This window comes from Arachis stenosperma, chromosome 3 (genome assembly GCF_014773155.1).
Source record: "Arachis stenosperma cultivar V10309 chromosome 3, arast.V10309.gnm1.PFL2, whole genome shotgun sequence".
Classification (NCBI taxonomy): domain Eukaryota; kingdom Viridiplantae; phylum Streptophyta; class Magnoliopsida; order Fabales; family Fabaceae; genus Arachis; species Arachis stenosperma.
In genome coordinates, this window is record NC_080379.1 from 157200294 (window position 1) to 157222133 (window position 21840).

The window sequence follows — 21840 nt, forward strand, 5'->3', positions numbered from 1 at the left end:
AAAAGATTTCACAAAATGTCCTAGAGAAAAACTTCAATTAAATAAAATCCAATGCAATTGAGCAACAATTAATCATACTAGCTATCCAATACTTGTATGCATATGCTAAAATCTTCTTTAATTCCTTGTTTGTTTATGATCATGATGCTTTATTGCTTTTATACTCACAAAACTCAAGTTGGTAGTCATAATGCCACAGCAACATGTTACAAATTAAGATTCAAGCTATGCTTTATTCATACACACATGTAAACAGAAAAGATAAAGACAATCATGCAATTTAAGTGCTGTAAACAAATGAGAAGAAAAGGGACTCTACAACCTTGTAGTTCATTTTCATTATTGTTGTCCTTTTTCCTCTATTCTTCCTCTTTCCCTTGCCAAACTCAGAATGCTTGCTCATCCTCAAGCAACAATTAGAACAATGGCTATGGGGCTAAGATGGATCATGAATGTCTTACACAATGAAAAGTTAGTAGTACATGTGTTCTAAGCAAGCAAAATTAAAGATAATAATCAAGGCACAAGAGATAGAGACATTGTGATTGCAAACTTAAGAAGGTGAGCACAATACATTGCATAAAAGATAAGTGGCACACCAAACTTAGTGTGACACTTTCATTTGGAATTAATGCAAGTACCTTGTAAGAATTTGAACCAAATTTTGTTGCATAGCAACACCAAACTTAGAATGCAATCATATGTCAATTTATTTGAATTAAAACTAAGCAAGTGAAACTGTTATTTGTTAAGTACAATCACCAAGCCAAGAATCTGTCATGAATAAAGCTCTCTTGGTAATGTCTTAACAAACACAGTAAATAAGCAAACTGAAATGAAAGCATTTTTAAAACAGAAAAATGACTAAAGAAAGTAGAATGAAAAAGTGTCAAATTAAAAAAGAAAAATAAAACTGCAGAGGCATTATGATTATGCAAACAAGTAGTGTTGCTTGAATGAATTGCACAGAAAATAAATGGCACACCAAACTTAGAATCTTGGTGTGTCACTTTCATTTTTGATTTGATGCAATCATCCAAAAAGATCGAAAACAATTTGCTGCAAGGCAACACCAAACTTAGAATGTAACCATATGCCAATTTATTGAAATTTAAACAAAACAAGGAGAAGAAATGTACCTACGGTCTACCTGTTCTTCACTTTCTTCCTCTTCTTCCAATTTGTTAAGAGGAATGACCTCAAGGGAGAAGAGGTTTCAACTATTGTCCCCTTTCTTGGTTTCCTCTCAGCAAGCTTTCTTTTGTACATGGCTTGATTGAGCTTGCTTGCTAGTGGTCCAGGGGTTGGATTGCTTGTGGTTTACCCTTTATTCTTCATGAATGTTGTCCTTGGTAGCTTGGTCACAATCCTCTTCTTGGTGCTTTTGTTAATTGCCTTCGCTTCCTTGAATCCAAGTCTTGGTGGTTGTGTGATTGTTGGAGTCTTCTTTTCATCAAGAGCCTCTTGTATTGGTAGTTCAATGAGCTCTTCCTTCATGTACTTCTCTGCCCCACTTGAGTGTGAATTTTCTTGAATGACTTCCTCACTTTTTTGTTCCTCCACTCCTTTCCTTGTACTCAACATTTGACTTAATAGATTTTTCATGGAAGAGGTTTGTTGTTTTTCCCAAGATTTCTTCATTTCCTCTTCATATTTTTCGATCACAGATGCAAGGAAAGTTTGTGAGGGTTGTGAATATTTATGTTCCTTTGTCACCTCAAGTGCAGTTTCATTTTCAACCACCTCATTCTTCATTGAAAGTTTACTTGATGCAGTAGCCTCCTCATCTTGCTCTTCCACTTTATCCTTCACATCCATCAATTGGTCTTCATTTTCCTTGCTTAGTAGTTCTAAGCGTTTATCTGTGTCCTCCAATTGCTCATCCGTCTCCTGAGAAAGGATTTCTAGTTCCCTCCGGGATTCTTGATCTTCCTCCACCATCCTGTTGAACATGGACTCAAGTTTTGAGAGTCTTTGGCTCGTGGAGGTTTGTGTTGAGGCACATTTAGGTGATGAAGAATTTTCAAATGAGAAACTGGGACGTGAGGGTGGATGCTCTTTCATTCCTTGGTGATACTCCCAGCCACCATTAGAATAATGACTTGAATTATTTTGTGGTGGTGGAAAGTATCCCATATGATTCTTTTGCTCATCTTGTGTCTCTGAAGCAAATCTCCATGAATTGGAGTGCTCAGAATTGGTATTTTCTTGGTGATATCTCCAGCCACCGTTAGAGATTGGTGATGGTGGGTAATATCCCATAAAACTTGTTTGATCAAAAGATGAGGTTAACTCCATTTGAATTTTGTAAAACACAACACCAAGAAAAATTGAAATTACTCATATCAGAGATGAGAATTTCTTAGTGAGGCAAAAACTCAAACACCTTGGTTTCAATTTAAAACAGGAAATAAAAATAAAGAAAATGCTTGATCTAGACTTCTCACCCACTTAATCATTGTTGATCTAATCAATCCCCGGCAACGGCGCCAAAAACTTGATGGTATTTTTGTGGAAAAACGAGTTTCCAAAACACCTAAAATTCACCGGCAAGTGTACCGGGTCACATCAAGTAGTAATAACTCACTTAGAGTAAGGTCGATCCCACAGGGATTGATGGATCAAGCAACTTTAGTGGGTGATTAGTTTAGTCAAGCTAACATTGAGTGAATTGTGTGAAATGTGCCCAACAGAAAGTAAATTGCAAGGAATTTAAAAGATGCAGAAAGTAAAATTGCAAGTAACTTAAAGAACAAGAAAGTAAAATAGCTGAAACTTAAATTGCAAGAAATGTAAATTGTATTAAATGTAAAGGGGATTGGGTGCTGGAAATTTAAAGAGAGCAATGAAGCAAGCAATCAAGGAGATCTTGAGAACAAGTAACAGGAAGCTTAGAGTGCAGGAAAATTTAAGTCAAGCTCACAGCAATTCAATTGTAAATTTCAGAAAAGGAAACTTGCAGGAAATTAAAATCGCACGAAAGTAAATTGAAAGCAATGACAACAGAAAGCAATGGGAACCAAAGATCAAAAGCAAACTCAATGTAAATTGAATTTTAACTTGCAGCAAAAGGAAATTATAGCAAATCTCAAACAGGAAGGTAAAATTACTTGAAGAATTAAAAACAGAAAATGACTGCTGCTAAATTGCAGCAATTAAAAGAATGTTGAAGATCTCAGGAATGGAAGAGACTAGAAAACAAGTCTAGATCTCAAGTCCTTCCTTGATCCTAACAAGAGAAAAGTTGCAGAAAAGTAAAAGAACAGATTGCAGAAGAAGAAGATTTAAAACAGCGAATGAAAATTGAATTATGCAGTAAAAGAACAAGATGAATCTCAAATCAGGAATGAAACAGAATTTCTTCCTTTCCAATCCGAAATTCAAAAGAAAACTTAAAAGAGAGAGATATTCTAATGGAGCTGCCCCCCCCCCCCCCAATATTCTCTAATGGGGCTCCTTTCATGTGCCACACTTCCTCATGTTCTTTGCCAAACTTTTCTTTTCTTTGAGCCACACTTTTTAAGCCACGCTTTCTTCTTTTCTTCTTTTCTTCATCTACAAGAAATCAAAACAACCACTCAAAGTATCACCAAATTCACAAGGTCTATAAATCATTAAAAATCAATTAATTTTAGCCCAAACCTCATGATTTAGCATCAATTAAATGGTGGTTGTTTGATTTAAAGATGTCATGCATTTTCATTCTAAATTACTTACTTAGAATGCAAGAAAGTGCATAAAACCTAGTGAAATAGGTGAAATTTAGCTTGAAAAATAGGTATATGTGGTATTACATTGAGTTTTGGTGTTTGTTGGAGTTGATTGAGGCTTTAGAGCAAGCTTGGTGGCTTCGTTTTGATGTTGGAAACATTTTGGGAATCGACCAAGGTATGGTTTTCGGTTTCCTTTATGTAATGTGTAATGTTCATGGACACTTAGGCTAGTTGACCCTAAGATAGAATTGAATGTTGTTGGTGGATGAATAATTTTATGTGAATTGATGTAATTGTTGGTTGTGTGGGATTAGTGTGGTTGATGATGATTATTTATATTGATGAATAATGAGAATTTTGAGAATTTAAGGTGATGAGTTAATGTAAAATGTTTATGGTGGTTTGTAATGAAGGGTATTGATGATTATGATGTTTGATGATATATATTGATGATGGTTTTTGGTTGTTGATTATAGTGGTAATTGAGGATTGTCGGGTGCTATTAGTGTTGATGAGCTTTATGGTGGATTTGGTCAATGATGGATAGAGTTTGATAATGATTATTGGAATTTATGAGGACTTGTTTTGATAGTTGAGGTTGTTGTTGGTTGATCATCATTATGAGTGTGGATTTATGATTAAGTGGGAAGTTATGGATTTGGTAGTGAGATATGGTATAATGGTTGAGATTGTGTTTGTATGAATTTTGGGCTGTTTTGGTATGGTTGATATGTGATTGAATTGATATTGGATTGAGGTTTGGTTAAGAATTGCGTTTATGAGATTTTGGGTAAAAATGAATTTTTGGTGAACTTTGTCTGATCATAACTTTTACCTCGGTTTTCAAAATTTGTTGAATATTAATTAGAATTAAAGATCTTTGAAAACCCTTTTAAAACGGTAAAAAGTCTGTGAAATTTAGAATTTTTTAGAGAAAGTTATGATCATTCAAAGTTGGTGTTGAAAATCTGAAAATTCTGCAAAGTTATAGAATTCTGAGTTTTCTGATATGTGCGGACGCACAGCCTTGTGCGCACGCACACCCTGCGAGAATTTTGACCTGTGCGGACGCACACACACTTGTGCGCACGCACAGGCAAGGAAGTGCATTCTGTTGGCAGTGCTAGCACAGCTTGTGCACGCGCATATCTAAGGAAGAATTTCAACCTGTGCAGACGCACAGGCTTGTGCGGACGCACACGTTGGGGAGAACTGTCTGTTGGGGGCGCTAGCACAGGTTGTGCGAGCGAACAGACCTTTTGTGTTTTGGCACTTGTGCATACGCACACCCCTGTGCGGACGCACACGTCCTGTTTTTCAAATTTTGCTTTGTTTTCAACTGTTCTACTTCCCCAACAAGGTTGTAAACTTCTATAACACCATTTTAAGACCTTTGGGCCTAGTTTTGAGTATTAGAACATGGAATATAACTTAATGGTTCTAGTACATGATTTTATGATAGATTAGAAGACAGAGGCCTAGGTTTCTTGTGTGCCGATAATGGTTTGACGTTAGGTGAAGGATGATTGATACATGAGATGAGGAATGATGAACCTTGATATTTGGAAACTGAGTTATGAATGGACAGTGGTTGGGATGAGTCGAGGACTCTGATTGAGATGATGGATCTATGCATACTGAAAGTGTTTTCTAAAACCACTGATATGTTGTTTTTACTGTGATTATGAGACGCTATGCGCCCGACAGGAACGGTGGTTAATCCCGCCTGTCGAGGTAGCAGTGGCGGCGTCAGAACGGTGGTTAATCCCGCTTGCGCTTAGATGTGAGGACGGAGGCAAGAGATCCCGCTCGCATCCCTTCGGATCTATAGGGCGTGCAGGCGTCGGTACCTGAACATTAATCCGAGCACTATATCTCGGAAAAAGATGTTACCATGGTGGGGTGTCTCCCACCTAGCACTTTTGTTTATTGTCCTTAAGTTGGACTTATGGGGAGCGTGTTATCAAGGTGGCTTGTGCTTGTACTCATCTTGGAACATCCATCAATGCTTGGTCTTCCAATAAGCTCCATTCTTCAATTTCAATATCTTCAAGCTTTGATGGAGTTCTCCACAAACCATGAGCTCCCAAATTTGATTTTCATTGTGCGATCTGGGATCCCACACTTTGTTTTGACACCCGTCCTTAGATTGATCGACATTATTCCATCCGGGTGGTATGGCCTTGGAATTCTCAAAGAAGCTTCCAAACAACTTCCTAGACCCATGCCATTTGGTTCCACACCAACCATTGCTCTTGAATTTTGAGCTTACAACCGTCATGAGCTTAGAATGATGTTTCCAATCACTACACAACTCTCTTATACTTTTAACTCCACAAAGAGCTCTAAGTTGACCATCATTTTCAATTAAACCATATTCAAGTGAGAAAGTGAAGGTTAGGGATAAGAGTTTTACCCACTTGAATGTTGTGTTGGATGGTGACTTGGGGAGGGAGACCTCCCCACACTTAGACAATGCAAGGTCTACTTCTTTAGGCTCTTCTTTAGTTGTTTCCACCTCTTCGCAAGCTTCTTTAATTTCGACCTTTTCCCCTTTTTCACTTGGCTTGGTGTTGTCTTCAAGAATTTCATCTTGCCCAATGGGAGGTGAGTCAATTTTGGATAGGAATTCATTGATGAATGAATCCATCTCTTGATCAAACTCTTCATATTCTTCAATTTCAATATACACCATGCTAACTTTTCCCTCTTGGTAGCTCTCCTCCAATTCACTCTCTTTTTCGTTGCTCACCAAGGGTACAAGAGGTTGTGCACATTCTTTTATAATTTCAACTTCATGTCCAATGGGAGAGGATTCCATTGTATAGAGAAATTCATCCATGATTGAATCCATTTCTTGATAAGCTTCTTCCAAGTCTCCAACTATGACATGCCTTAGAGGTTGCGCACCCTCCTCAACATCGATATCAAGCTTCTTGGAAGAGTTCTCCATGATGCTACATTCCCATAGACTTTCAACATCTCCTAAATCTTCAACCACCTCTTCCCTTTCTTCTATGATCATAGGCTCCTCCAAATATTCTAACACAAAATTTGACTCCTCCTTTTCCACCGAATTTTCCAATTTCTCCTTCATGCTTTGCTCTTCTTTTGACTTTTCACATGTGGTCACGGAAGTACCTTGAGTCTTCAAGCATTGGTGGGCTAAAGTATGCACCACCTTGGTCAAATTGGTCACAAACTCAAGTGTATCCCGCTTCATGGCTTCTTGTCCTTGAAGTAACAAAGTGGGAGGATCGTCTATTGAGGTTTGGGGTGAGTAGGAAGGTTCATCATTTTGGAGAGAGGGTTCATAATAGGAAGGTGGTTCTTCTTGGTAAGGTTGTGGAGATTGTGTGTATTGAGGTGGTTCTTGGGAGTAATCTTGATAGGGTTGTGGTTGTTCTAAGGGTTCTTGCTCATAATGGTCATAAGAGTATGGTATGGGGGTTTGGTCATATGATGGATATGGATCATAGGGTGGTGTTTGGTAATGAAAGGCTTGTGAGAATGGTTAAGGTTCATGTTGAGGATGAGCTTCATAGGCATATGATGGTGGTTGTTGAGTGTCACAAAAAGAGTCATCATAGCCGTTAAATTGACATGCATTAGGATGGGGATTATACCTATAAGTATCCAGAGGTTGTTGCCAATAGGAGTGATCAATTCCTTGAGGCTCCTCCCATCTTTGTTGGTTCCATCCATGGTACATGTTATCATTGAAGTGCATATTTCCTACAACAAAACTAGAACCAAACTCATAGCCAAAGTGAGAATTCATTATGGAAAAACAAAATAAAACTAACAAAATCTAGTAAACAAGCAAAAGACAAACTATTTACACTATTCACATATGTACAATAACCAATAACATAATACCATTGCAAATCCCCGGCAACGGCGCCATTTTGATGATTTGATTTTTGACGGTTTAGAATTTCACAAATGAAATCTCGTTGAAGTATAGTCTCTAAACCAACAATAATCCTTTCATGCAAAAATTTGTTTGTCACAAGTACAAACCCCTAAAATCTATAAACTGAAGTATTTAAACCTCGGGTCGTTCTCCCTAGGATTTACAATAAAATGTCTTGTTATTGGTTAGAAATGTGTTTTGGGGTTTTGGATAAGAAGCATGAAAAGTAAATGGCAATGAAAATAAACTAACATCTATAAAAGGCTCTTGGAAAGGTATGAAAATTAGAAGTCCTATCCTAGTTATCCTTCTCAATTGTGATGAGAATTGTTCATTGCTACCACTTAGTTAACCCTTACTAAATAAAGGAAAGTCAAGTGGATGAATTGACTTGAGCCACAAGTCCTAGCCAACTCCCAAGGAAAGACTAGCTTTAGTGCACTCCAAACCAATTAGCAATCTCTCCAATTACCAATCAACAAAGGAATTAGATAACTCAAGTGTCACTAATTACTCTACCTAGGCCAAGAGGAACAAAATCTATACTATATCTAGAAGAGGCATTTCAACAAACACATAAAAGGCAATAAAAGTAAACAACATAAATTGCAAGAATTAAAGAGAGATCTAACTACGAAGGCAAGAGATCAACAATAGAAAAGCAAAGAAGAACAATTATTATGAATTACCTCTTATTGAATTGAAAGAAAATGGAAGGAACAATAGTAGATCTACAACAAAGCATAAGAACAACATAAAGGAAATTTCAACAAAAGAATAGAAGAAGATGAATGTAACAACAAAGAATTGAGAAGTAGAAGTAGAAGAGAACATGAATTAAAACCTATATCTAAAAAACTAATCCTAATCCTAATCCTAATCCTAGAGAGAAGTGAGAGCTTCTCTCTCTAGAAACTAATTCTAAAACTAAACTATGCTAAACTCAACTAATGGTAACTAACATGTGTTTCTCTCTTCAATCCTTGGCTTAAATAGCATCAGAAATGAGTTGGATTGGACCCACAAGGCTTCTAAAATCGCTGGCCACGTGTTGCATTAAGTGGGTCATGTGCCACCATCGGCGTGTCCGCGTACTGTGCACGTGCGCACCCCTATGTGCGATGCAACTATGGCAAATCTTATATCGTTTCGAAGCCCCCGGATGTTAGCTTTCTAACCCAACTAAAACCGCATCAATTGGACCTCTGTAGCTCAAGTTATGGTCAATTAAGTGCGAAGAGGTCGGCTTGACAGCTTTCCGGTTCTTTCATTTCTTCATGAGTTCTCCAACTTTTCATGCTTTCTTTATTCATTCCCTTGATCCAATCTTTGCCTCCTAAACTTTAAATCACTTAACAAACATATCAAGGCATCTAATAGAATCAAGGTGAATTAAATTTATTTATTTTAAGACCTAAAAAGCATGTTTTCACTCTTAAGCACAATTAAGGGAGAAGTTATAAAACCATGCTATATTATTGAATAAATGTGGGTAAAAGGTTATAAAATCCCCAAAAATCAATATAAGATAAACCCTACAAATGGGGTTTATCAGGTTCCCATATGAGAAAATCCGAATGGCGACGTCTCCATGGAGATGTTTCGAGTTGGCAGTTGAATCGACAATGTGATATTACAGCCAGTAGGGTAGGCATTCATCATGTGCATCTTCTATCTGCTTGTTTGCTTTGTTTACTTGAGTTTGCCTAATTGCATAACATGCTTACTTGCTTCTTGAATTACTTGTTGTATGTGAATATTACTTGTGTTTTACTTGTTTGCATTAATTGTGTTTGTCTGGTGCTGAGGAGGTTAGGAAGATGGTGGCGATGGGATCGCACGGAGGGTAGGTTGGCGAGGGCTGTGGGATACATCGGTGTGACTAGTTTAGTTAGAATCCTCCTAAGTTTAGATAACCCGGTTTATGGCTTAAGTTCTTTATTTATTTATATCGTTAAGCTTGAATATCAGTATGTGATGTGAAGTTCAAGGATTGCCTTCGGCGTCCCGGGGCCTTACATCTTACATTATTGGGTACTGTTACCATACTGAGAACCTCTGGTTCTCATTCCATACTTTGTTGTTTTTTTTAGATGCATGTCGTAATTCACCTCGGTGAAAATGCGGATATGGTGACAGAGCGGAGTATGGTCTCTTTCTGGCTTACTTCTGTTTTATTCTATTGTAGTAGTTTCTCTCACCTTTTCTATTTTAGTCTTTATGGCCTTAGAGGCTTACTAGAGAGATAAGTTGTATAAGTTGTTTTAATTCCAAAACTCTGTATTGTATATTTGTAACTAGTCGGCTTAAACTCCGCAAGCTACGGCTAGTTCCCTATGTTTATATTACTGTTATATCTATATATTTGTTCTATTCTCTTGCATCTATACCTTGTATCTTGAGCGTTAGCTTCGTGTGAACGTTTCGCGCTTTTGTAATTCTGTCTTTGAGCTTATTCCTTCATCGGGCTTCTAGCTTATAATATATATATATATATATATATATATATATATATATAGGATTGTCGCAACCTCTGATTAACCCCTGCTTTATGGCTAGAGGTAAGGCTTAGAATAATTGGGGTGTTACACAACCCGACAAGTCCGGTTTGCTAAACCATTAGATTGTCCCCCGACGCGCATCCCCACGAGTCTATGCATAGCTTTTTCTCATATATATATATATATATATATATATATATATATATATATATATCAAATCGCTCAATGGGGTACCATTCCTGGAAATTTATAAGTGCCCGGTCACCCTTACGTTGTAGGGTCAACAGAGTATCGAGTCTCAATCTGGAGCAAGTGGTAGCAACTGCGTCTACCCGGGAAAACTCGTGTCTCAGATAATTCAAATTCATAGGCCATATGAATAATTCATTCAACATTCATCAATATCTAAGTCATCCTCAACATCATCATCATTCGTCAATCCATATCTCATTTCCAAATTCATTCAAAAATCATATTTTAAAGACAATCATCATTGTCCTTCTTTCCATTTCGTTCATCAACAATCCCAATTCAAAACATAATTCTTTCTTTGATAAATAAATTGATATTAAACCATATAATGTTTAAAACCAAATCTTTTAAAATAATTATTTCAAACGAAACTTCCAATTTTATAAAATTTCGGCAGCATCTCCTCTAAAACTCGAACTCTGCCACCCTTTTCAGGTCCCGTCCAAACATTCTTCAAACCCTTTCTCAACCAGTTCCAAATCTCAATCATTTTCCAAAATTCAACCAGTTCTAATATCAAATTATTTTCAAATCCAACCATTTCCAATAATAAATCTTTTTCAAAATTAAACCAGATAAAATATTAAATCATTTACAAAATCAAACTAATTCAAAATTAAACCGCTTCCAAAATTAATTTATTTTCATATCTCGAATCATTTCCAAAGTCAATTCATTTACATTATCAAAATAACTTCAAAACCAAGAAAAACCACTTTCCATAATAATCAACTAAATAACTTTTAAAACTAATTTCTTTTCAACTAGTTTTATAAGATAAAATTAGTTTTCAATGGTGACGACGGCGACTCCAAGACGGACCAGTAACGATGGCGACGGCTCGGGTTGGACGGACAACAGCAGCAGCAACGTGCTTCACGGCGAGGACGGCGGCGACGACAGGGACCCGCGAAGATGACGACGAACGCGAGGCAGTGGCGGCTTCTCCTCTTCGTGCGTCTTTGCTCCCGACGGCGTGGCCTAGCAGCTCCGGCGCCCTTCCACCGGCGCTCTCTCACCCTCGGATCTCCTTCTTTTTCTCCCTCCTTCCTTCTTTCTTTCCTTCATTCTTTTTCTTTCTTTTTTCCTTTTTGTCTGAAGCTGATAAGTATTATTAGGGTTTGGGGAAAGGAAAGACGATGGGGGTAGAAGGTTAGGATTAGGGTAGGTTAGATAATTTTAATAAAATTAGGGGTATAGAGTATTAATTAAAAACCTAATTTAATCTATTAAAATTAATTTAAAAATATTATTTGATTATTAATTTACTAATTGACTTTGAATCTAATATTTTAATTTAAAATTAAAGATAATATAATTAATTTTCTTTGTTTATAAAATTAAAGTATTAAATTCTAGAATCTCTATTATTTAATTAAATTATATAAAATTCTTATTCTCTTGCAACTGTTAAGCTATATAATTTAAATATAGAAAATTATTCAATAACTATAAAATTAAGTAAAATTTCTAATTTAATTGTCAAAACTTGATTTAATTACTTTTAATAAAATAATTTCTAAAAATAAAGTCTTTAATAAATAAATAAATTGAAATTAAATCTTAATAATATTTTTTCGAAAATTATGGGTCTTACATTTTATATGTTCATGTGTATCCGTAACATGCCATGTCAGTTTTTGTTAACAACGTTAGCGAGGGAGTTGTGGAAGGGCTAACGTAACTAACTGATAATCTTTCGTGGATGAATTTAATTAAAAAAATCTTTTGGGGACCAAATTGAAAATCACATGATCTTTTAGGGACCATTTCGACCATTTACTCTTATTATTTTTTGTCACATTTTTAATTATCAATATAATTTTTTTAGTCTTATAGTTCATTAACATATTTTTTAGTCTACATTTTAAATATGGAAAAGTATATGGAACCAAGAGGTTACTTGCCAAAAACTAAACAAAACCACATTAATTTATGTTAATAATTGATTAATTTTAAATTTTTTAAATTCAAAATTTAAAAAATTTAAAATTGATTAAGTAAACCTAATTAAAACCTATAAAAACATTCCTCTTCTCTCTCACATTAACCTACCCACCTCTAACAATCACACACGCAGACCCCTCTCTCTCACCGTCAAGCCCTCTCCGCCTCCCCACCGCGACCCACTCCTCTTCTATCACCGACATCTGGCTCGTCGGATTCACCATCGTCAACAAGAACATTTCAATTTCTTTTTTCTCATTACACACTTCCCATTCTAATTCAATTTGTTAACAGGGTCTTGATCCAAGAACAACTACTAGAATATTTATCAATGCAAGATGCATTGGGGAGAAGAAGATCAATGGGGATGACTGTTTCATTCTCAAACTTTGTGCAGATCCCTCCACACTAAAAGTCAAGAACGAAGGCCCAGCTGAGATAATAAGGCATGTTTTGTTTGGTTACTTCAGTAAAAAAAAAAAGGATTTCTTGTGCACTTGGAAGACTCTCATCTCACTCGGATTCAGAACAATGGAGGAGATGCTGTGTATTGGGAGACCACCATAAATTTGTTTCTTGATGATTACAGGCCTATTGACGGAATCATGATTGCTCATTCCGGTCGTTCTGCGGCAATACTTTTCAGGTTTGGAGAAACATCTATGAGCCACACCAAAACAAAGATGGAAGAAGCATAGACACTTGATGATTATAGAGACTGCAAATTATACATTTGATCTTAGCCAAAAGGAGTCTTTGAACAATTACAGAAATATAAAAAAAATATTCATTTAATATGAAAAAAATATCCTAATACTTAACAAAAGAAATATCCAGTTATATTTTAGCAAAAATAATTAAATATCTATAAAATTTAAAAAAAATTATGAAATTCTTAAAGAAATAGAGACATTCACATTTGTAATACAAAAAAATTCGAAAAATATATAAAAGAACATCCATTTAGTATGAAAAAGAAACATTTTGATACTTAGCAAAAGAAATATCCATATATATTAACTCATAGAGATTTTGGATTCACCCAAATGTATTTAACTGATTTTTTGCTAATACCCTTTTGGTTCCCTATCATTGTTGTTTAAATATTAATGACTAAATACAAGTCAAAAATAATAAATCCTGCTGGCCGTCTAGCATTCCTCCTCAATCTTTGTTCCATATTCACATCATTTTTATGTGTAATCAACCATTTTATATAGCTATTTTAGTGATGTGAAGAAATTAAGTCTTCTAAATAAGCATTTTCAAAATCTTGAAACACAAGAAACTAGACTGCCTTTATTTTTAGAAATGGGACACTGAGACAGGGGCATAGAAATAAAAAATTATATTTGACAGATGAAATAAAAATAAAAATATTGTGTCCAAATTTTTTGTATAGAAAAAATAAGTGTAAACTAAACTTTTATACTTTGTTTTATCACCAAATAAAATACAAGAACACTAATTTTTGTATTTGTGTCCCATCTTATTCTTAGTGTCTTGTTTTATTCTATTATCTGGAACAACGCAGCCTTTCAAGCTTAGTATCTAGCATGCTTTCCCATCTTATTCTTGGTTGTAGGCTGTTCGTTATTCATCATAATAACATCTCTAAATTCTTCCCCTGCCTTTGGACCCCGAATTCTAAAAGCGGCTTTGTCATAAGCCAAAGCTGCTTCTTCAGCTGTGTCAAATGTTCCAAGCCACAGTCTTGCACCTTTCTTGGATATGAATCACTAATCCCGTCTTGCCTTAATTACTTCTATCTTCTTCTCCTTTGATTTCGCATCATCCTCCATCAATTTTCAGATTGGCCACCATAGTACAATCTTCTTATTCTTCAGTATTATTATTATTGCTTGTAGCTTGTAGAAGAACATCGTCTAAGATTTCTTCCCAAACATTTATACTCCACTTGTATTCGGTTTGGTCTAATACGAGTCACAAAATAAATACTCATTCAAGCTATTTTAAAATTTTAAATTTGTCAATAAGTCATTTTTAGACCTGTAAAATAAATTAATGAGTCTGTTACTCTGTTAGTAGACTTGTTTGAACATGGTAAAATACAAATCAAAATATAAAAAAATTTCACAATTAGAAATTTATTAAATTTATATAATTTTGTATATACATTTTACATACATGTTAATTGTAATATAATTTGAGTCACCGATTTTTGTCAAATCTTGTCAAACTAAACATTACTGTATAAGACTATACAAAGGTGGTTAAGACTTAAGAAGCTATATCTATCGAAGGTTTTGGAAATGTTTGTTGAACTTGCCAACCAATGCTACCAAATTTTCACCTTGAAGGCTTGAAATAAACGTGAGATACCCCATATATATTTCGGTCATGAAAATCGACCTTATATTATTGCACTCTATAATATCCGGAATTAGTTCATCCAAAGAGACATGCTACGAAATTCACGAGCATGAAAATATTCCCCTAATATAAGATTTAATTTCGGGGTATTCATCATGGCAATCTCATCAGATGCACATCGTCCCTTGCACCAATATTATTATTATTTTATTTTCATGATTTATTGCTTGTTATGCTTTACGGTTACAATGATTGGAGCTTCAAACAACCGTAATAAGGTGTCTGCGTTATATGTGTTTGGAGACTCCACAGTAGACCCGGGAAACAACAACTACATTAGGACTGCTTTCAAGAGCAATTTTGAACCCTACGGTAGAGATTTTGCAAATCAAGTTCCCACTGGAAGGTTCACCAATGGAAAGCTAGGCACTGATTTTATTGGTAACAACCTTAATTTGATTGATTCTTATTGTGCATATTAAATTTAATTTCTTACTAACTAGCTAGCTGGCTATAGTGATATGACATTATTATTATTATGCACAGCTTCGTATTTAGGTCTTAAAGAGTTTTTGCCACCATATTTGGATCCAAATCTCACAAATCAAGAACTCATCACAGGAGTCAGCTTTGCTTCGGCTGGTTCTGGTTATGACCCACTTACACCAACTCTCAGTGTATAACACTACTCTCTTTCTTTATAATTTTCTTTTTTTCACTCAAATATATGTTTCATGCCTAGCTCTAATTTGTCAATTTGGTTAACAATATTTTTATACAAAATTACTTACCTAAATCCTATTTGTGTACATAGATTGGTTAATTTTTCTGAATTTGCATTGGTCTCTCTATTAATTGCAGAATGTAATTTCAATTGGAAAACAGTTGGAACATTTCAAAGAATACAAAAAGAGGTTAGAGAGGATTCTTGGTAAACAGAAAATAGAAGATCATATGAAGAACGCTATATTTTTTATAAGTGCAGGGACAAATGACTTTGTTATTAATTATTTTACATTGCCAATACGAAGAAAGACCTACTCCCTCATAGCATACCACCACTTCTTACTTCAACATGTACAAAATTTCATACAGGTTTGGTTACCAAGTTTTGCTTTCTAATATAATAACAGGGTTAATATTTAATAGTAGTATACTATTTTCCCCTTTAAATTGTTTTATAAAGTGTTTAATTTCCATATACTAATGAAAACTCAAGACATGTTATATGTGTGAATATAGTAGGTAGCGGCATGTTACGGTAAATTTTAGTGTCCAAGGCCGTGATAGGCAGCTTGGAAATTAACAAAATTATCTAATTCAACGTAACCTGCTTTGGCATGTATATTAATAGATAGATGATAAATAATGTATAAAAAAAATAAAATATAAATATTTAGAATTATGACAGGTTAGGAAGATATTGATAATTTAATTAACTTTTATAATTAATTCATTGCAATAAAAAACCGTCAACATACACAAGAAAATAAGATGAAGCTAGGAGTGAAGATAATGTGATTATTTTGTAAAAATAATCGATTTAATAATCTAATATATTCTCTTTTATTTTTATTTGTGTTTTCTTTAATCAATAACAAACTTAAACTTACCTTACTTTTTAATGTATATATCTTTTTATGGACAAATTATTGCAGTTACAACATGATCTTTTTGGTGAGAAAATTACAGCATAATCTTTTACTTTCTAAACTGATTGATGTTATTATTTTTAACAAAAGTCGTGAATGAATAATTATAAAAGAAAAAATCTCAAGCATCAACAATTTTAATTTATATTCAAAGTTTTTAGTCCATCAGTAGTTAAACATTGCTAATTATAAAATATTATTAGTTCAAATGCCTCCGTGCACATACTTCACACTTGTTAATTAACAATTACTGTTACTAATAAGTATTTGGCTTAATTATTCAGGAATTGTTGAGGGAAGGTGCTAGAAAGTTAGGTGTGGTTGGACTACCTCCAATGGGATGCTTGCCAATCATGATCACATTCAATTCCAACAATGCCTTACTGGAACGTGGTTGTGTCGACATGTTTTCTTCTGCTGCAAGAAATCACAATCTCATCCTTCAAAACCAATTGAACTTAGTGCAATTGAATTCCTCTATGTCTACCGGTGCTAAGATCTACTACGTTGACATATATGAACCCTTGTCCAACATGATTCACGGCCTTGATGATAATAATAATAATGGCGGTAAGCGCCGAATCTATCTCTTGATTTCTAGATTTTAAATATGAACAATGCTAGGGGCCAGCAATTTTTGTGATTGGTAAATAGCCATCAATGATAATTTAATGGTGTGAGATTAATGTGAGATTTCATCTAATGACTCACATTTCTCTGCTGGTTACATGTTGGCCAAAATTCAACAAAACTGCTGACCCTAGACTTTTTCTTTAAATATTTTGATACAGAGAATATTTTAAATAGGATCATTTTTGGATATTTATATTATAGTGGTTATGATATTTTAAAAAATGTTATTGAAAAAAGTAGATATATATAATTATTTTATTGATTTTTATAGTTTTATTAAATCTATAATCAGGTCTCTATAATTTTTTTTAAATTGGATCTCCATACTACTTTTAATTTTATAGTTTGGTCATTTCTAATGTAAAAGTATTAGAGTTATTAAGTGAATATTTTTTTACAAATTGAAAGTATTCATAATTAAAAATTTAATTAAATTTTTAACTGCATGTATTTTGGAGAACTATTCTATTAATTTTAACGTTTTTATCATAAAAATAACCTAACAAAATAATAAATAATATAGAGATTTAATTAAAAAATATAAAAATCTAATTAAAAATTAAGTGAGATTATAAAAATTAACAAAACAATTAAACAAAAAAGATATTACTAAAATATAAAAAAATTATAAATTTAATTTTACCAACACTTATATAATTAACGTATTCATAATAAAATTCGCCTTTTAAATATTAGCGACAAAACTAAAAATTAATCAAAATATTAGGCATTAAAATAGTAAAATTATATATATTTATAACTTACCTGATGATGAGTCTAACCTTGATTAGATTAATTTGGTAGGTTTTGATGAGGTAGATAGTGGTTGTTGTGGAAGTGGTTACATTGAAGCAGCATTTTTGTGTAACAGAGCTTCACATTTGTGCTCTGATGCATCAAAGTATGTATTCTGGGATTCAATACACCCTACGGAGAAGGCATATTACAATATGTACCTCACTTCACGTCACGTCATTGATGCACTTGTAACCGCCTAGAAAATATGATTATTCCCGTTGCCATTTACTCTATTTGTATATTGTAGATTGTAAATTTTAAATTTCTCATCACCCTCCCACCCCTCAATATTTTGGTATATATGAAATTTATGGTATTATATTTATTTTATTTCAATCTGTAACATTATTATTATTATAAAGAGTCCTGCTACACATACAAGTCTTTTTGACTTACAAGTCTTATAAGTTGCTACACATATGGGCGTTTTAATGCGTTATTCAACCGTTTTCTGTTTTCAAAGCACTACACTCACCATGTATTATGAACGACTCTTCTTCTTCCTCTTCCTCTCTCTCTCCCTCTTCCTCTCCCTCCTCCTCCTCCTCTTCCTCCTCCTCTTCTTCTTCTTCGTTTTTTTTAATTTTCATGATTTCTGAAATCAAACTTTGAAATCGTTTTGAAAATAATAGAACTTCAGAAATACACCCAAACGATTACAGAAATACACCCAAATAGTTACAGGAATTCACCCAAACGATTATAGTAATATACCCAAAAGATTACAGAAATACACCCAAAGGATTACAAAACTACACCCAAAGGATTTAAGAAATACACCCAAAATTCGTTGAAGTACACCTTATGCATAATTCAGAACTCTTTCTCTTTCTCCTCTTTATTTTCTGCTGCTTCTTCTTCTTCAAAAACGATTTCAGAGCTTGATGCTAAAAAACAATGGAAATCGAGAATAACGAAGAAAGAAAACAGAGAGAAAAGCACGTAAATGAAGAAGAAGAGGAGGAAGACGAGGAAGAAGAACGTGCATCAAGAAGAAGAAGAAGGAGAAAGAGAATGCAAGAAACGAAAGAAAAGGAGAAGAAGAAGAGTACGAGGAAGAAGAACGTGCAGCAAGAAGAAGAAGGAGAAAGAGAAGGTAAGAAACGAAAGAAAAGAAGAAGAAGAAGACGAAGAAGAAGAAGAACGATTCAAAGCGCGTTTTGAGCGTTAGTTTTAATTGGACTTGTAAGGCTTACAAGCCTTAATCGCTTGTATGCGAAGAATTTTTCTATTATAAATTAGCTCTTGTATATCGCATAAGTGATAAGTTAGGCAATTGTTCCCGTATTTATTAAAAATTGAAAAATAAATTACCTTTTAACTTCTATTATTGTACGATTGAAATCGTGTCTATACTCAATATACATTTATCACGTCAAATAATTTTTTTCAAATCATATATATTATTTATCTATCAATTATAATTTATATATTTTTTTATAATTATATATAAAAGTTAAGTGCGTATATAAAATTATATATTATTAATATAAATAAGATTTAATTAATTTATCAATTCTTATAATTTTATTGAATTTTTAATTAAATTTTTATATTTTTTTTAATTAAATTCTTATGCTATATTAAATTTTGTAATTAAATCCTTACCATATAAAAAGGTTGGAATGAATAAAATATTTCGTTAAACAAAATAAAATATTCAATTAAATGTAAAGCATATATTTATTTTATTTAATAGAGTATTTTGTTAATTCCAATATTTTTATCACAATATATATTCTGTTAAATAAAATGAATATATGCTTAACATTTAATTGAATATTTTGTTTTGTTTAACAAATATTCTATTAATTCCAACTTTTTTATATGGTAATGATTTAATTATAAAGTCTAATATGGTATAAGAAATATAGAGATTTAATTGAAAATTTAATAAAAACTATAGGATTAAACCAATAAATAATTATAATAAGTAATATATATATACATATATATATATATATATATATATATATATATATATATATATATATATATATATAATCGAGTCAGCTCATGAGCCAATAAGTTAAATTTATCTAAACTCAAATTCGGCTCATTTAATATATAAGTGGTTAAAATCCATACTCAAACTTAAAAATATATGTAAAACTATAAAAAAATAATACAAACAAACCTACTATACATACAAGCCTTTTTGGCTTACAAATCATACAAGTTGAGCCAAACCCAACAAAAGGACGCTCACTCATACGAGCGTGTTAAAACGCGCTACTAGGAGTGGCAATGAGTATGGTAGGGTAGGGTAGGGTTTGAACCCAACCCTAACCCTACCCGCGGGTTGAGAAATATCCAACCCTAACCCTATCCGCACTCAACCCGCGGGTATCCGACCCTATCCGCGGGTTGACAAAAAGAAACATTATAATGACACAAGTATCTCATAAATAACACAAGTATCTCATACACAACATAACCATCAAATAACACAAGTTATCCCATGAGCATTTAAATAACACAAGTATTCAAACAACACAAATTATCCCACAAATAACGCAAGTATCTCATACACAATATAACCATCAAATATTAAATTACACATAAAAGTCTTTGTCTAAATAAATAACATAAGCATAAATGAAATTATTTAATTTCATGTCTCCATGAGCATTTCATTTGTTGCAACAACACCATCACTAGTCTATGATTTCAGATACAGCTTCATCATCATCATCATCATCATTTGCAGTTTGATAATAAGGTTTTCCACCTAAAATCAAAGACAATAAATTTATTTACTAATCAATCTATATATAAATTTAACATTACCATAAACAAATAGAAAAGTTAAATCATAAATAACCTCTTTGACGATATGCTGTCCACAACCAATTTTGATTACACATAAGAACTTCCACAGTATCTTCATGAAGACTACCACGATGAGGAGCAATTACGACCACTTGTGCTAAAAGAAGACTCAGAAGCAACAGTAGACACAGGGATAGCAAATATATCTTTCGCAATTCTTTGAAGTGTTGGAAATCTAGCCCCATTCACTTTCCACCAAGCTAAAATATCAAAGTCGGCACTCAAAGGATGAACTTCTTCCTCTATGTAATATTGTAATGATAAATTCAGTCTTCACAAATGAACCATTTTCCCTCTTCTTTTGTCTAATATACAACTGGTAAGCAGCATCATCATCTTGCTCTGCATTCATCTGTAGCTCTTGAGTAGAATCCTCAAATGCACTACTTGAATTAGACGGATTCTGTTGGTACTCATGAAGCAAGTCATAGCATATCTGTTTGATCCTCTCAATCTTACTTAAGCACTCATCTTGATATTGACATAACATTGGGAATTTATACTCAAGCCTAGCAAGCTTATACCTAGGATCTAGAATGACAACAACACCCATCATGCCATGAATTTTTTTCAATACTTATCAAATTTTATCCTCATACTACATGCCATATTACTAATCAGTAGATTTGGAGAAGCAGACCATTTTTTCAAGGCAACATTTATATCACATATTTTGTTAAAATAAATATTAGCTGTTGAAACTTGAGTACCAGAAAATAATTGTGTCACATCATAAAATAACTTTAATTTATCACAAATTTCTTTAGCAAGGTCCCACTCCTCATTGCTTGGCAAACTTTTGTAATTAGGATCCTTTTGTCTTAATTGAGAAAACACATTTTGATACAACCATGCAGTCTCTAACATCACATAAGTGGAGTTCCATCTAGTTGGACAATCAAGAGCAAATTTTTTTTGTAAATTGAAAATTTGACTTACTACACCAACTCGCAAAGGTTTTATGTCTTTTAGGGGTTGAAGTCCAATACACCACACTGCCACGAATTTTTTCTACACTCTCCTTAACTAAATTTAGACCATCTTTCATAATTAGGTTCAAGATATGAGCACAATAATGCATATGCAACATGGAACCCCCCAATAACAAATATTTTGAATCTAAGCGCCCCAACAACTCATCAACCATATCATCATTAGTAGAGCAATTATCCAATGTAATAGTTGACAATTTTCTATCTATGTTCCACTTTAACAAACCTTTCATTAATGCATTCGAGAGCACTTCACTCATATGAGGAGCG

At 33.6% G+C, this 21840-nt stretch overlaps 1 protein-coding gene across 2 annotated transcripts; it reads left to right on the top strand.

The window, feature by feature from the left end:
• Window positions 1-14733: 14733 nt before the first annotated feature.
• On the top strand, window positions 14734-18111 carry LOC130970063 (GDSL esterase/lipase At5g45960-like). Of its 2 annotated transcripts, none has more exons than XM_057896021.1 (5): window positions 14734-15104; window positions 15210-15340; window positions 15525-15758; window positions 16600-16885; window positions 17753-18111. In XM_057896021.1, exons 1-5 carry the CDS (start codon window positions 14819-14821, stop codon window positions 17944-17946), a joined length of 1131 nt encoding a protein of 376 aa, XP_057752004.1. In that variant the 5' UTR covers window positions 14734-14818; the 3' UTR covers window positions 17947-18111. The 2 variants fall into 2 exon arrangements, with proteins under 2 accessions (XP_057752004.1, XP_057752006.1); XM_057896023.1 differs by having other exon boundaries at window positions 17740-17826.
• The last annotated feature ends 3729 nt before the right edge of the window (window positions 18112-21840 follow it).